The sequence below is a fragment of the Ovis canadensis genome, chromosome 2 (genome assembly GCF_042477335.2).
Source record: "Ovis canadensis isolate MfBH-ARS-UI-01 breed Bighorn chromosome 2, ARS-UI_OviCan_v2, whole genome shotgun sequence".
NCBI lineage: Eukaryota > Metazoa > Chordata > Mammalia > Artiodactyla > Bovidae > Ovis > Ovis canadensis.
In genome coordinates this window covers 213,964,084-213,978,616 of record NC_091246.1, presented here as the reverse complement: position 1 = coordinate 213,978,616, position 14,533 = coordinate 213,964,084, and the positions used below count along the sequence as shown (strand labels likewise).

Genomic DNA, 14,533 nt, shown 5'->3' with positions numbered 1-14,533 from the left:
TTCTACTGTAAATTACCAAACCTTTGCAAGTAAATATATGGGTATAAGTTCTGATTATTACCTAGGACTTGATTCTCAGAAGGAAAATGAACAGTACAAAAGGGGTTATATAAATGATCTGGTTGTAGTTTTCATCGCCTAAGTTATTTCCAGTATTCTGCTGGTCTGAGGAGCTGGGTATTTCTTTATTCCTTCATCAATCCTAATGTCATTTTCCTGGAAGTTGAAAGAATGACCACTCTTCCATCAGGGATATATAGATAATTGTATTCCCTTCCTGGAACCTCTAAACAAGTTCTCAAAATCCATTTGGTTTGAACTTTTTTTCAGATTCCTGATAACTGTAATCAAGTTGTTTCTAGACATGTTCCTCAAATTTATACTCCCACCAATATTATTGTGACTTTTATTGGATATTATGATTTTTTAAAGAAATTTGATAATTTAACATTTTAAAAGATGCCATTTGTAGTCTCATTTTAACTTGTACTTGCTTATAAAAACTTTACCAGCCATTTGTATTTTTCTTTTGTGAAATATACATTTATGTCACTCATCCATTTATGCTTAAATGGTTTACCTTTTATCAATATGTAACTTAGATTAATTCAAAGCATGTACAAATTGGCACAGAACATTGCCATGTTTGTTAAAAATGTTCTAATCTGAAATATTTTATTACAAATTTGCTTTATATTGTTTAATGAAATAAAATATGTATATATATATATATTTTAAATTTTCTCCCATAGGATAGTGTATACCATATCAACTCAGGTTTGGGAGTGTGAGAGGCATACGTGTAAGCTAAGTCACTTCAGTCGTGTCCAACTCTTTGCAACCCTATGGACTGTAGCCCACCAGGCTCCTCTGTCCATGGGATTCTCCAGGGAAGAATACTGGAGTGGGTTGCCGTGCCCTTCTCCAGAGGATCTTCCTGACCCAGGGATCAAACCCTCATCTCTTATGTCTTCTGGTATTGGCAGGTGGGTTCTTTACCACTAGTGGCACCTGGGAAGCCCATATATATAGATACATACAAATAAACAGACTGTTACCACTTATTCATTAGATAAGAAGCAAGTAAGTTTGAGTATATAAGCTGTTTGAGAAAATGGGTCATAAATAAGAAAAAAGAAATAAACATGAAACAAACTCCAATGAACACTTCTTTTGTCAGTGCTAAAATACTCTTCGTTTCAAATTTCAGTTACAATTGATACAAGATTTGACATGTCTAATCCATGATAGGACCTCCATTTGGGACCTCAAATGACCTCTGGAGGCCAATTAGCTATTCCATTTCCTCAAAAAAAAAAAAACTTTCTTAGTGAGAAGTTTGATCAGGTTACAGAGGCCTGCAAAGGTGGCTCATTTGCTGAGTCTGTAAAGGTCTCTTGCAATCTTCTCTTCTCCAGACTCATGATTCAGCATCTGCAGTGCTCACGGCACTGGCACAGCTGACAGAAGCTTTGGTTTGTACAAATGCCAGGCAGCACTGTTCCCGAGCTTGATTTAGCATTTCTGTTCACTTTCCACAACATTAACTTTTAGGGAGATTCAACAACCCCCCACCCCCACCCCCCAGCCCAAGATGCAGCCTAAGGTGAGAAGTGACAGATGAGTAATACATGGAAGTTCTTAATCTGAGGCATAAAATTCAAAGGTTTGGAACACACATCAAATTTCAAATGTGCCCACTATTAGGTGGGCAATTATAAATCCTAAGAAATGTCATGACCCTTGGGCAGTAGTTAGTTCAGGCTACCTAGAAATATCTGTGGAGAGGATACAAGATGGACCAGCCCAGTTACCCACACTGTACAACCCAGCAAGCCCACACTTTTGCACCAGTGCTCATTAGCAATCAAGAAACAAAATCCAGTAATGTTTCCCCACCTTGTTTTGTTTCTCTGCTTGCATCCCATACCTGAGGCATCCATGGACACACCTTATGCTCAGAGGTGCTCCGTAACCTTCCTATAGCTCAGTCTCTCTCTGGATGCAGCCATTCCAGGAATTTTCACCCTGACCAGGGGAGATCAACTGTGTTCCTTACACACAAGTAATCTCTCTCTCTTGTTTAATCTAAATCCACTTTTCCTTATTGATTCTCTATGAAAAGAATAGTTAACCTCCAATGAAGGAAATCAAGCACCCAACTGCATTGATATTACAATGCCTGGTGGCCATGAGGTTTATTTGCCCTCTTTCTGCCTCCATTTCTTCCTTTGCACAACAGGAATAATAATACCCACAGAACTACTGTGAAGACTGAGAGGGAGAATGTTCCCTACATCTTCCTTTCCCCATCTGTCTCCGTCCTTGAGCACCAAAGTCCCTTGTACTAAACAGTCACTCTAACAGCCCCTCCAGTCTGATCATTCAGTTTCCCTGACCATGAGCCTGGTGCTGCCATGGAACTGGAGAAGTCTTGATATCTTCCACTTACATAACATACCGTATGTATAGCCAAGACAATGAGCATTTCTTTATTGACTGGAGCACTTAATGTTATCTCAAACATTTGTAAATTTTAATAAATTTCTCCTAAATGTACATTAAATTTAAAAATAACTTTTATAAGAGGCCACAGTATTTTAGTGAGACAGACAGCAAACCAATGCAGTGTGCCATGAACAGCGTTCTATGAATAAGAATATTTATACTATAGGATGTCCATATGCTGCTGACCATACCTTAGAGTACTGTGGTTTCCCATTTTCATAGTGAATCTCCACATAATCCGAAGACAGCAAACCACTACAAAGGAAAGAAAATACAGTGATTTCCACATTTAAGATACTTGGAGGTTTTAAAAATAACCAGTTCAATAAATGGATGTGAGAGCTATGTAAACCACAAAGCTCTCCTGTCCACAGTAAGGGCAGAACAGATGTCATCAACAGTGCCAAATGTTATCCAGCAACAAATCACTCCTGCATTTGTTAAAAAGGGTAAAATACAGATAATTTAAAGATGAACTCTTTTTATACACACATTCATCATTTGATTGATATGTTAATATGGAACAAACAAAGAGGCAGGTAACAGGAGAAGATGAGCGCTATAAAAATCCACAATTATACTCTAACTAACTGGAAACTCAAAACAATCACTGAGGAAGAGTACAGAGAAAAGACCAGATAGAAAATATTTTAGGCTTTTCAAGTCACAGGGTCTGTATAACCACTATTCAACTCTGCTATTTTATCATGTAAGTTGCTACAGGCTGTACAGTTGTGTTCCAATAACACCTCATGGACACTGAAATCTGAATTTCACATAATTTTCACCCATCAGGAAATATTTTTTTTCTTTAATTTTTTGCAACCATTTGGAAGTTTAATAAACATTCTTCACTTGAGGATTACAAAAGCAGAAATGCCAGATATGGCCTGCGGTCCACAGTTTGCTAACTCCTAGAATAAAATAATAGTTAAGAACATAGATTTTTAAGTCAGAGGGAGGTTTAAAACCTAGCCCAGCTCCCTATTAGTAGTGTGACCATGGGCAAGGTACCCAGCTCAGCCTTTACATGAGTCACACGAAGACAACAAAGAGTGTGAATCGCATAGACACTAACAGGATTAAGTGAAACCACCCAGATGAGAACTCAGCACTGAGTACATGCCCAGTAACGGGCACTGCAGCTGTCACTATTTTTAACTCAGCTTCCTCCAACACATTTCCCTTTATACAAGATAGGAAATACAAAATATGTGCCTCCAAACGAGCACAGAACTGCTACAGCATCTAGGTTCCTGTTTCAGCTGTACCACTAGAAATAATGGTAACAAGAGATCACTTACACTGACCGAGTACTCACTACATCCCAGCCATTGTTCTAGGGACTATCAAGGGAGAACTCACTTAGTCCTAATGGTAACTGAAGAACAACAGTAGGTTCAACAATGAGCCAAGGGTGTGCCCTGTATTTAGGTCTCCATTTGTTCTGTAAGAAAAAAGGTTGGAGCAGACGATGTCTCAGGAAGGCCTGCTCTGACATTCTGTCTTCCATAACTCTGCTTACCAGTAGGTTTTCTTGTTGGGAAATCTCAACACTGCTTCTTTAACAAAGGGACGGGAGGACTCAAGGATTTTGCATCATTTTGAGAGCTGCACCTGATGTGGTTCTACTATGACCCAGTGTGCAGGGTCTGGAGGAGGCTTGGAGCCAATCAACAGAGTAACTGGGAGTCACATGAGTGTCTGGTCCAGCCTGGTTTCTGGTGTGAGCTGAAGGACAACGGTTACAACACAGAAATAAGGCAGATGCTTGTATCTTGGACAGGTTTTTCTGTTGAAATTACTAATCAAATGTGTGTCTACTGAAAATTCTACATTTGAAACTAACTTCCCTGGTGGCTCAGATGGTAAAGCGTCTGTCTACAATGTGGGAGACCTGGTTGATCCCTGGGTCAGGAAGATTCCCTGGAGAAGGAAACGGCAACCCACTCCAGTACTCTTGCCTAGAAAATCCCATGGATGGAGGAGCTTGGTGCAGGCTACTGTCCATGGGGTCACAAAGGGTCGGGCATGACTGAGCGACTTCACTTCACTTCACTTCGCTTACTTCACATCTACTCATTCCCTTCTCAAAATCTCAGTAATAGCAGAAATAATGACAGGGGCTTCCCTTGTGGCTCAGCTGGTAAAGAATCCACCTGCAGTGCAGGAGACCCCTGTTCGGTTCCTGGATCAGGAAGATCCGTTGGAGAAGGGATAGGCTACCCACTCCAGTATTCTTGGGCTTCTGTTGTGGCTCAGCTGGTAACGAATCCATCTGCTATGTGGGAAACCTGGGTTCGATCCCTGGCTTGGAAAGAAAGGCTACCCACTCCAGTATTCTGGCCTGGAGAATTAGGTCACAAAGAGTTGGACACTACTGAGCGACTTTCACTTTCACTTTCTTCAATGACAGTTTCAGCTCTCTATACTTGGGAGAACCTGACACGGTGCAGAAACTTCTTTCCGTTCTAGTTAATGAAGCCAGCACTGTGAATGTGCATAAGCAGGTTGTGGATGACAACATTTCTCTCAGGAATATTTCCACAACACCGAGAGGCAGAGAGGCTGCACTAACTGCATTTTAATTACCTCTCTCTACAGGTAATTCATTATTTTCAAAATTCTTAACCACACCATCCCTGGAGGATGTCTAACAGTTGAAAACAAGGCTATTTTAGACCCCCTACTTTTGCTTGTAATTACAAAAGCAGATAATAACATTCTAACCACTAACCGCCAAATATGATAAAGGTCACTTTATCGTATTTCCTCTTTTCAAGGTCTTTTACCCACCATGGACATACCTATTTCTACTATCTCCCGCATGCGAGAATCTTAAAGAAGAGAAATAGCCACTCTTCTAGGAGCCTATGACAGACAGAGATAGACCTAAGACCATATGCTCCCTGTGACAGAGGCGCTCCTCTCTCCCGCCTCCTATAAATAGCACCACATCCTCACTTGCACCATCCTTTCCTCCTGTCTGACCAGAGCCATCCCTGCCTTAAAACTGTTTCTTTCATTTATCAGTGTCCCCAGCACCTGGCATGATGCCTGGTGCATAGCAGGTGCCTAATCAACATTTGCTGAGTGAGCGAACATCTACAAACATCCACTCCATGCCAGAGCCACACCGTGTGCTGGGAAAGGGGGATGAAGAATGCCACTCTCCGAAACTGACACTAAGCAAATCAGCACAAACGTATGAGATTCGCCGTTTCATCCTAAAATGGCATTTGTAATCTTCCTGAAGGCGAATTAATGCCAACTGAAATGTAATCTCATTATTAAAGTCTTAATGTGATTTCAAAACAAGACTTTTCAGTGAGGGACAAGTAACACTGGAGAAAAAGAACTGAACAGCTAGTGGTGTGGTGGCCTGTCTCCAGCCACACCCTGCAAAGAAAGAGCAGGTCATCTGTATCTCTGTATGCCTGAAGATAAGCTGTCTGGCAATCTCTGCCTGCAGATGCTCTCCAAGGCCTTTCCTCCTCCTCTGCCCTCTGCAGTTTTCCTAGCAGAATTTCCTGTCGGGAACAGACTGTTCTAACAGTCCAATACTGATCTACTTAACAATTACAGTTCCAAGGATAAACTGTCATTTTACTTTGATGATCAGCCAACTGGGCGTTTGGTTCTGAGTTATCTGATAATGTGAGGGAACTGATGAAAAGGAATTTCTGAACATTTTAAATTCTGAAATATACATCCTTTTTCTAGGCATTTAAGTTACAGAAAAGCTATACACCCCAGCTACTGTAGTGCTTCTCATGCAGGTTATCTGGTGAAAGAGAGGTGGCCTTTGGAACTAAAGGGATAAATATAAGATGGAAGTAAAGGGATAAATACAAGATGGAAGTTCAAAGCAAGGTGGAAGAGAGTGGAAGAACTGGAATAAGGAAATTCTCTTTTGATATTGTTATGGAATCCTCTCACTCAGCACCTTCATGGTGAATCTGCACAAAGGTAGTGAAGAGAACCTGAACTCTAAAGTCAGACATTATGATTTTATTCAACATATGAAGAATAGATGTAAACACCTTGATGATGCTGAACTCCAAGAGCAAGAGAATGGAAAGACTATTTAAACATAGCGATGAACCAAGAGTCATAGCAACGACGGAGGAGACTGTGGCAGAAATAACGCTGAGTATCCACCCAGTTGCATTTTGTCTTTCTTCCTGGCATGGTAGGACTACATTTCATAGCTTTCCCAGCATTTAGGATGGGATCAAGAGATTGAATTTAGGCTCAAGAGATATGGGTGAAAGTGATGTCCACTCTTCCAGTTTGAACATTAAAATCCAGGCATGACTATCAGAGCTCTCTCTTCCCTGGAATCCTGGAAGTCATATGTCCCAGATGGCATAGCTACAAGGTGGATGCAGTCTAGGGGTTCTTATATCGTGATTTGGAGAACAGCTTCTTAGGAAAGTCACTCAATTTGTACTAGACCGTACCATGGGTAAAAGACAAAATATTACACTGTTAATTCTCAGATTTCCTCTTTATTATTGAAACATGCTCAAAATAATCCTAATTCCAGCATGTGTCGCGAAAAAGCAATGGCACCCCACTCCAGTACTCTTGCCTGGAAAATCCCATGGAGGGAGGAGCCTGGTAGGCTGCAGTCCATGAGGTCTCGAAGAGTTGGACATGACTGAGAGACTTCACTTTCACTTTCACTTTCATGCATTGGAGAAAGAAATGGAAACCCACTCCAGTGTTCTTGCCTGGAGAATCCCAGGGATGGGGGAGCCTGGTGGGCTGCCGTCTATGGGGTCACACAGAGTCGGACACGACTGAAGCGACTTGGCAACAGCAGCAGCAGCCAGCATGTGTCACGAGAAAGTTTTAGAAATTTATGTTGAAAGAATTTCAGAATCATCAACAAATATACAAAGAGAACTACTATTAAGATCTAGACATTGAAAATTCATACAAAAAGAAGTTTTGCCTATATAAATATTTGTTGGTGTCCTTGGTGTGTCTAACGAAAGAAGATATATGAACAGTCAGGTGGCCAAAACTCCAAAAGTTTACATCTTACATTCCTCCAGGGAGGTTCATTATGGAAAAGCCAAGGAAGGATCTGAGTAACTGGGAAAGTTACTTACCAAGAATCCCTAGAGCCTGGAAAAGTCATTAGTGAAGAAGAGTGAATGACTTCTTTGGAAAATAACTTGAATCCCTTACTTTAAAGAAAGAACTATATGCTTTCTTTTGGACAATCCTGATCATGACAGGCTATGAGTGGGTTCATCAAGCAAACTAATTTGTTTGGAACGAGATGATGTAGAGAACAAGACCCTTGCACTCTAAGGAAGTCTACTAGGAAAGACAAACATGGGACCACAAGAAGGTTATTTGTTCTACATCCGTTAAAGATCATTTACTTCCTTTAACAAGTAGTCAAACTACCAGTCTCTAAAGTCTCTTGCAGTTCTGAAATCTGCATTCACTGCAGTTAATGAGATGAACCCTCAGTCTACACCTCTGATTAGGAAATTGAGAACAATCTCTTTTGGAGGGACCTGAGGCCAATAGGGCATTCCCTCAACAGCAGAGCTAGGGGAAAAGTCTAGAAGAACAGTAGCAAGCACCAAGGCTGAAGCACTGGCTGGCCATATGATTTATCATCCAAATCAGGATACAGAAAGAGGCATATTAATAATTATTCCAGGACATCAGACATAAACCAGGAAGGACTGTCCTGGAAAAATGGGGACATACAGTTGCTCTACCTAAGGGTCAAATTTAAGGTACACACATTAAGTTCTACAGAGGTTAGGCTAGTCTATGAGGCGAAAAATACCCCAAAGCTGAGATGTTACTAAGCCAGTAGACTGTGAATATGTCACCTTCTCCAGCTGCTTCTGGGTTTTACATGGCCACTGTTTTTGGACAGACTTAGGATCTCTCTCTCTCTCAGCGCTTGATGTCAGGAAGTACGTGAGAGGGGAATGAGCAGTTTGAGATAAAAAACAAGAATGTTGTGAATCTACATTCACTGCAATACACTGGACTTGTCAGGTCCTGACCAGTCATGCTCCTTGTCAATCAATGTCTTTGCTCTTAAAGAAACAGTGTCACTAATACCCTAATTCCATTCTCGGAGGTAAAATATGTAAATTGCTTCCATATGTTTTCAAACTGGGACTGGAAGGTCAATATTTGCATGAACAGTGAAAGATTATGTCTAGAAAAGAAAGGAGTGTCACCGATGCCCATTTTAATCATGGAAATTCACTCATCTGATTATCTTCTGCTTGACAATGTCTAACTCCTCAGTATTAGGATCCCTGGGCATCCTACATGGCTCCTAACAGATTCACACTGGAGGTGTGCCCTTCACCCCACCAGGTCTTACACTTGAAGTAGGCTGGGACCTGGGACCCTTTTCCAGGGTGCTTGCAATTTGCGCCTGCACAACAGAATACAAGAAACCATAAGAGACTAAAAATAACTACATGCCTGCTGTAGCGGGAGCAATTATGAGCAATAACATACGAAAAGGCCACAAACCAACTACCATTATGGGGGTGCCGGGAGCAAAAGCAAGGTCCTGCACGTGATCCCTGCACGCAGCATCAGCAAGGGGGTGGGCAGACCTCCTAAGCTACCCCTCCAACCCCACCCACTCACTGGTGCACCACCCCCCAACCCCATTTGAGAAATCAGCCTGCCCTCCTTGGAGAGCAAGCAAGAGTACCTGTTGTTTTCACTCTCTCATGCTACAGCACAAGTTTCAATAAAGCCTTGCCTGGAATTCTCATCTGCCCTCTTATCAATTTCTACTGATGGAAAAGTCCAAGGACCCAGTACCTTCATTTATTTGATAACAATAAACGCTGAGCACTATGGAGAGTCTCAGCTTCATGGGGCATCAAGGAGAACAGTATTGGACAACGAAGCACCATGCCTGCTCCCTCTTTCCATTAGTTTTACTTTTTTCCTTTTATACACCTAACTTTTAATTAATTAAATCATCACTCTAAGTTGTAATGAGGAGAGATACAGACTTTATTTTTTTAATATAAATTTTTTATTTTAATTGAAGGCTAATTACTTTACAATGCTGTATTGGTTTTGCCAGACAGATACAGACTTTAAACTTAGTACATTCATACAAGTGGAAGCTTGTAAATTTACTATTATCCTCATGGTGCTTTCCTTTTTGAAAACAACAACTTAAAAGGTAAGAAGACTCTTCAACCACCACTTTTCTCAAGTTTTAAGAAAAAGACTCAACCCAACTGAAATAATTTTTAATACCAAAAGTTATTTCAGCTAGAAACTATATACTCCTTTGAGTGTAAACAATACAGTGAGAATTTTAAAGCTGTGTTCAAAGATTATAGACATGGAGAGGTTTGGATTTAAGAGTAGAGAAATTATATGTTAAGTGGGTGAAAGTAATTACAGGTTGAATTGAGGGTTGGTGTTAAGTCAAACAGTGTCGGCACGCTAGGCCAGGGCTGGAGAAATATGCCAGGGCATATTTCATAGGATTGGAGCTGGAGGCGGAGACCACTCCCAGTACAAGCAAGCTGTAGAGATGTGAGCTTCTCTGAGGGTCACCACAGGAATTCAATGAGTTCCTGAACCACAGGAGAGGCTGCAGTACTTTAATGTGTAGGCACTCATAAGCGATGGCCCCGTGCACCATAATACAGTTAAGAACACCATATAAAATACTAGGTTGTCCAAAAAGTTCATTTGAGTTTTTCTGTAACTAACTTTTTGGTCAACACAGTAAGAATAGGAAACTTAAAACCTTTTAAGTTAATAGATAAGGCAGTAGAGAGAAGAAGAGTTAGCAGAGAAGTAAGGGATAAACCTGAGATGACGTAAAAGCTGAGAACCCCCATGCAAGCTGGCCTGATCAGCTGATAAAAGGAGTCAATTAAGAGTTCTCCTCTGAGGAGCTATAAGAAGGAATGCATTTGAGTCAGTTCTAATGAGGTGGATGAACCTAAGCCTATTACACAGAGTGAAGTAAGTCAGAAAGAGAAAAACAAATATCACACACACTAAAGCATATATATGCAATCTAGAAAGACAGTACTGATGAACCTATGTGCAGGGCAGCAGTGGAGACACAGACATAGAGAACAGACTTGTGTAAACTGTGAGGGAAGCAGAGGGTTGGACAAATGGAGAAAGTAGCATGGAAATGTAAACACTAACATATGTAAAATAGATAACCAGGGGGAATTTACTGTATGACTCAAGGAGCTCAGACCGGTGCTCTGACAACCTGGAGGAGTGGGATGGGGTGGGAGATGACAGGGAGGTTCAAGACAGAGGGGACATATATATATATATGGCTGGTTCATGTTGATATATGACAGAAATCAACACAATACTGTAAAGCAATTATCCTTCAATTAAAAACAAATAAATTTTTAAAAAAAGAGTTCTCAGAGGAGTAGCAGCAATCAAGAGACATTTTTAATTACCCAAGAATGAAAGTGAAAGTGAAAGTCGCTCAGTCATGTCTGACTCTTTGAGACCCCAAGGACTATACAGTCCATGGAATTCTCCAGGCCAAAATACTAGAGTGGGTAGCTCTTCCCTTCTCCACGGGATCTTCCCAGCCCAGGGATCGAACCCAGGTCTCCCACATTGCAGGCGGATTCTTTACCAGCTGAGCTACAAGGAAACACCACATATAAGAATGAAAGATGCTTAATTTCTTCTCCCTAACTTTTAAGCCACATCATTTGAGGGAGTTAACACATTCTTAGTGTGGCTGCCACTATCTCTGTAAGTACATCAGTAATTCTGAGATTCCTCTTATGATAGAACTGCAGTCACTTTCACACAAGTGGTTTTACCCCAATATGTCATGAAACAAGAACAATTTTAAACATAGGGAAAACCGAATCCAAATAAAGATAGCATATCTTTTGAACACAGTTATACACAACTGAAATGCTTTGGTGTACCATTTTCAAAATTGATAATGAATATCATAGTTTGTGGAATATTGCTAATTCAGGTTCTTTTCTGACCTGCCCAATATTTCTTTATAAAACCATCAAACCAGGCTTCACGTGCAGTGAAACTTTACAGAAATAGATACAGATCCGTTATCAGTCTTGCCTTCTTGGAACTTTGTCTAGAAGAAAAAACTACCATCCAACTCCAGTTTTTGTCATCTCCCAAGACAAGATCTCCCTACTTCTTTTATTTTTCAGTCTATAGGGATAAACTTTCCATTTGTTCATACAGTGTCCAGTCTTCCCAGGTATGCGTGAAATAGTCAAAAAGATGAAAGCGAAACAAATGGAAAAACTACCAAAAATAGTAAGAGCTAACTAAGATAGCCAGTTATAAGATATACATGCAAAAACAAAATACAATTCTATGTGCACAAGCAAAAATAACCTAGAAATAATCCAGGGGGAAAGTTGCTACTAACAACGACAACAGTGGCAACAAATGTTATATATGTATTATGGATGTGAATATTGACACACATATGTATAGATGAACATATACTCTATACCGTTAATGTAATTCCAAACAAAATCTCAGAAAGTTTGTTTAACTTGACAAAAGTATTTTAAAGTTTATTTTAAAGAATAAATGTTTATGACAACCCATTTGTTTTCAAAAGAGGGGTAACAATAGGACCTTACATTACTACAAGAGTAAATAAAATACAGAGCACTGGCCTGATTAGATGGACACTCCAAAGGACAAACAGAAAGTAAAGTTCATACAAAAGAAGTAATACATGAAAATAATGACATTTTAAATTGGTAAAGAAGAAAATCAATAGGGAATAAATAGGTTTGGAACAACGGACTAAACTTTTGGGGAAAATTAGATCCCTACAGTAGATCTTACACCAAATAATAATGTACACATTAAAGGCATATATGTTTCAAAATCAATTTACTATAAGAAAAATATAACTGAATGCTAGGAAGAAGAGATCATTTTGTGCATGATCTTAAACTCAGAAATAACTTTAATAACAGATAAGACTATACATTTTTTAAAATTTCCACAAGTTAATATTTAAAATAACATAAACAATGTCAAGGCAAACTGAAAAAAAAATAAGTACATGAAAAACAAAGAGTGGCTATTTTTTAAGGAGCCAAAACAAAAGCAAACAACCCAACAAAAAGAAGGCAAATGACATGGGCAGATGATACACAAAATATTATGTACAAAATGCAATCCACAGAAGAAAAGAAAGCAAATGCTAATGGTGATGAATTATATACAAACCTACCATTGTATTAGTGATAAAACACCTGTAAATCAAAATAGCTGTAAGAGATCATTTTCTCCCATCAGTTTAGAAGATAAAAAATGAGTAATAGGAGCTAGATTTGAAGCTAAATTGGCACTTCAGTACTGTTGGAAACATGAATTAATATGCTTTTCTAGGGGGCAACTTGAACTTGCCAGGTGACTCTCCTGCAAATGTAGCAGACATTTGGGTTCGATCCCTGGGTCAGGAAGATCCTCTGGAGAAGGAAACAGCAACCCACTCAGTATTCTTGCCTGGAAAATCCCGTGAACAGAGAAGCCTGGTGGGCTGCAGTCCAGGAGGCCACAAAGCGTTGGACATACAACTGAGCACACAGGGGGCAACGTACAATAGCCATTAAAAGACTGAAAGCACTTTCACCTTAAATCCTTAAGTTCTTATAATCTTTTAAGTGCTGCTCATAAAGCTTTCCTGAGGAAATAACTAGACAAAAACAAACATAGATACACATGGAGCTCTTCTCTGCAGATGATATAAATGTGAATAGGTTTAAATGTGTTTGTACAGGGGTCTTCGCTGGTGGTCCCTGGGCTTCCCTGGTGGCTCAGAGGTTAAAGCGTCTGCCTCCAATGCAGGAGACCTGGGTTCTATCCCTGGGTTGGGAAGATCCCCTGGAGAAGGAAATGGCAACCCACTCCAGTATTCTTGCCTGGAGAATCCCATGGACAGAGGAGCTTGGTAGGCTACAGTCCACGGGGTCACAAAGAGTCGGACACGACTGAGTGACTTCACTTTCACTTGCTGGTGGTCCAGTGGTTAAGAATCTGCCTTCCAATTCAGGGGACTCAGGTTCAGTTCCTTGGTCAGGGAACTAAGATCCCACATGTGGCAGGGCAACTAAGCCCACGCGTTGTAGAGCCTGTGCTCCACAACTAGAGAAGCCCGCGAGTGTGGCTAAAACTAGGAAAAGGCTGTGTGCCACAATGAAGACCCAGAGCAGCCAAAAAAAAAAAAATTAATAAAAACTAAATTTTAAAAAATATGTTTTTAAAGATGCTTGAAAACACTGGAAAGATGCTTACAATACCACATCAAAAAAAAGCCCATGAGAAAATACTATGATATTATGTTCAGTAACTTTTTAAAAGTATGTCTGTATGTGTATATTCACACACAAAAAAATCTTCAAAGATACACAAATATAATTGTAGGCTTGCTTTCTGTAGAATTTTCAAAGGTTTTTATTTTCTTTCTTTCCTTACCCATAATTCCTAAAGTTTTACAATGAATATACGTTTTCTTTGAGAAACCAAAAGTTATATTTTCTTAAAGGAAGGGAAACACAGCTCTTCAGGAAGAGGATTAATTAATTAACTAATTAATTAGTGACCACTTGCAAGCACAGGTAAATAAAAGAGTTACAGGAGATGACAACTACCACCAACCACACTGTGGGCAGCAGCTAGCCTGGCTACTTCTGTCCCATCAACTCAGTGCGATCAACAATCCCTGAACACAAGGAGGTTGGGGTGAGGACAGGAAAAGAAACAAAATGCAATCTCTACCCTCAAGGTGACTACAATCTCACAGCTAAAATAAGACTGGACAGCATATACTCTAATATCATAAACAGTAAACCATCAAGCTGCCCCAAAAGGGCAAATTAATTTCAACTAAGATGATCAGGTGGGCTTTCCCTGTGGCTCAGCTGATAGAGAATCTACCTGAAATGTGGGAGACCTGGGTTCGATCCCTGGGTTGGGAAGATCCCCTGGAGAAGGGAAAGGC

General features: G+C 40.1%; 1 protein-coding gene across 4 annotated transcripts in view; it reads right to left on the bottom strand.

Moving 5' to 3' along the window:
• Nucleotides 1-14,533, bottom strand: part of ADAM23 (ADAM metallopeptidase domain 23) — a 189,371-nt gene that overhangs the window by 84,603 nt on the left and 90,235 nt on the right. For all 4 annotated transcript variants that reach the window (XM_069578117.1, XM_069578121.1, XM_069578119.1 and 1 more), the window contains exon 4: nt 2,700-2,763. In XM_069578117.1, the coding sequence (XP_069434218.1) occupies nt 2,700-2,763 (64 nt within the window). The remainder of the gene's footprint in view (nt 1-2,699; nt 2,764-14,533) is intronic.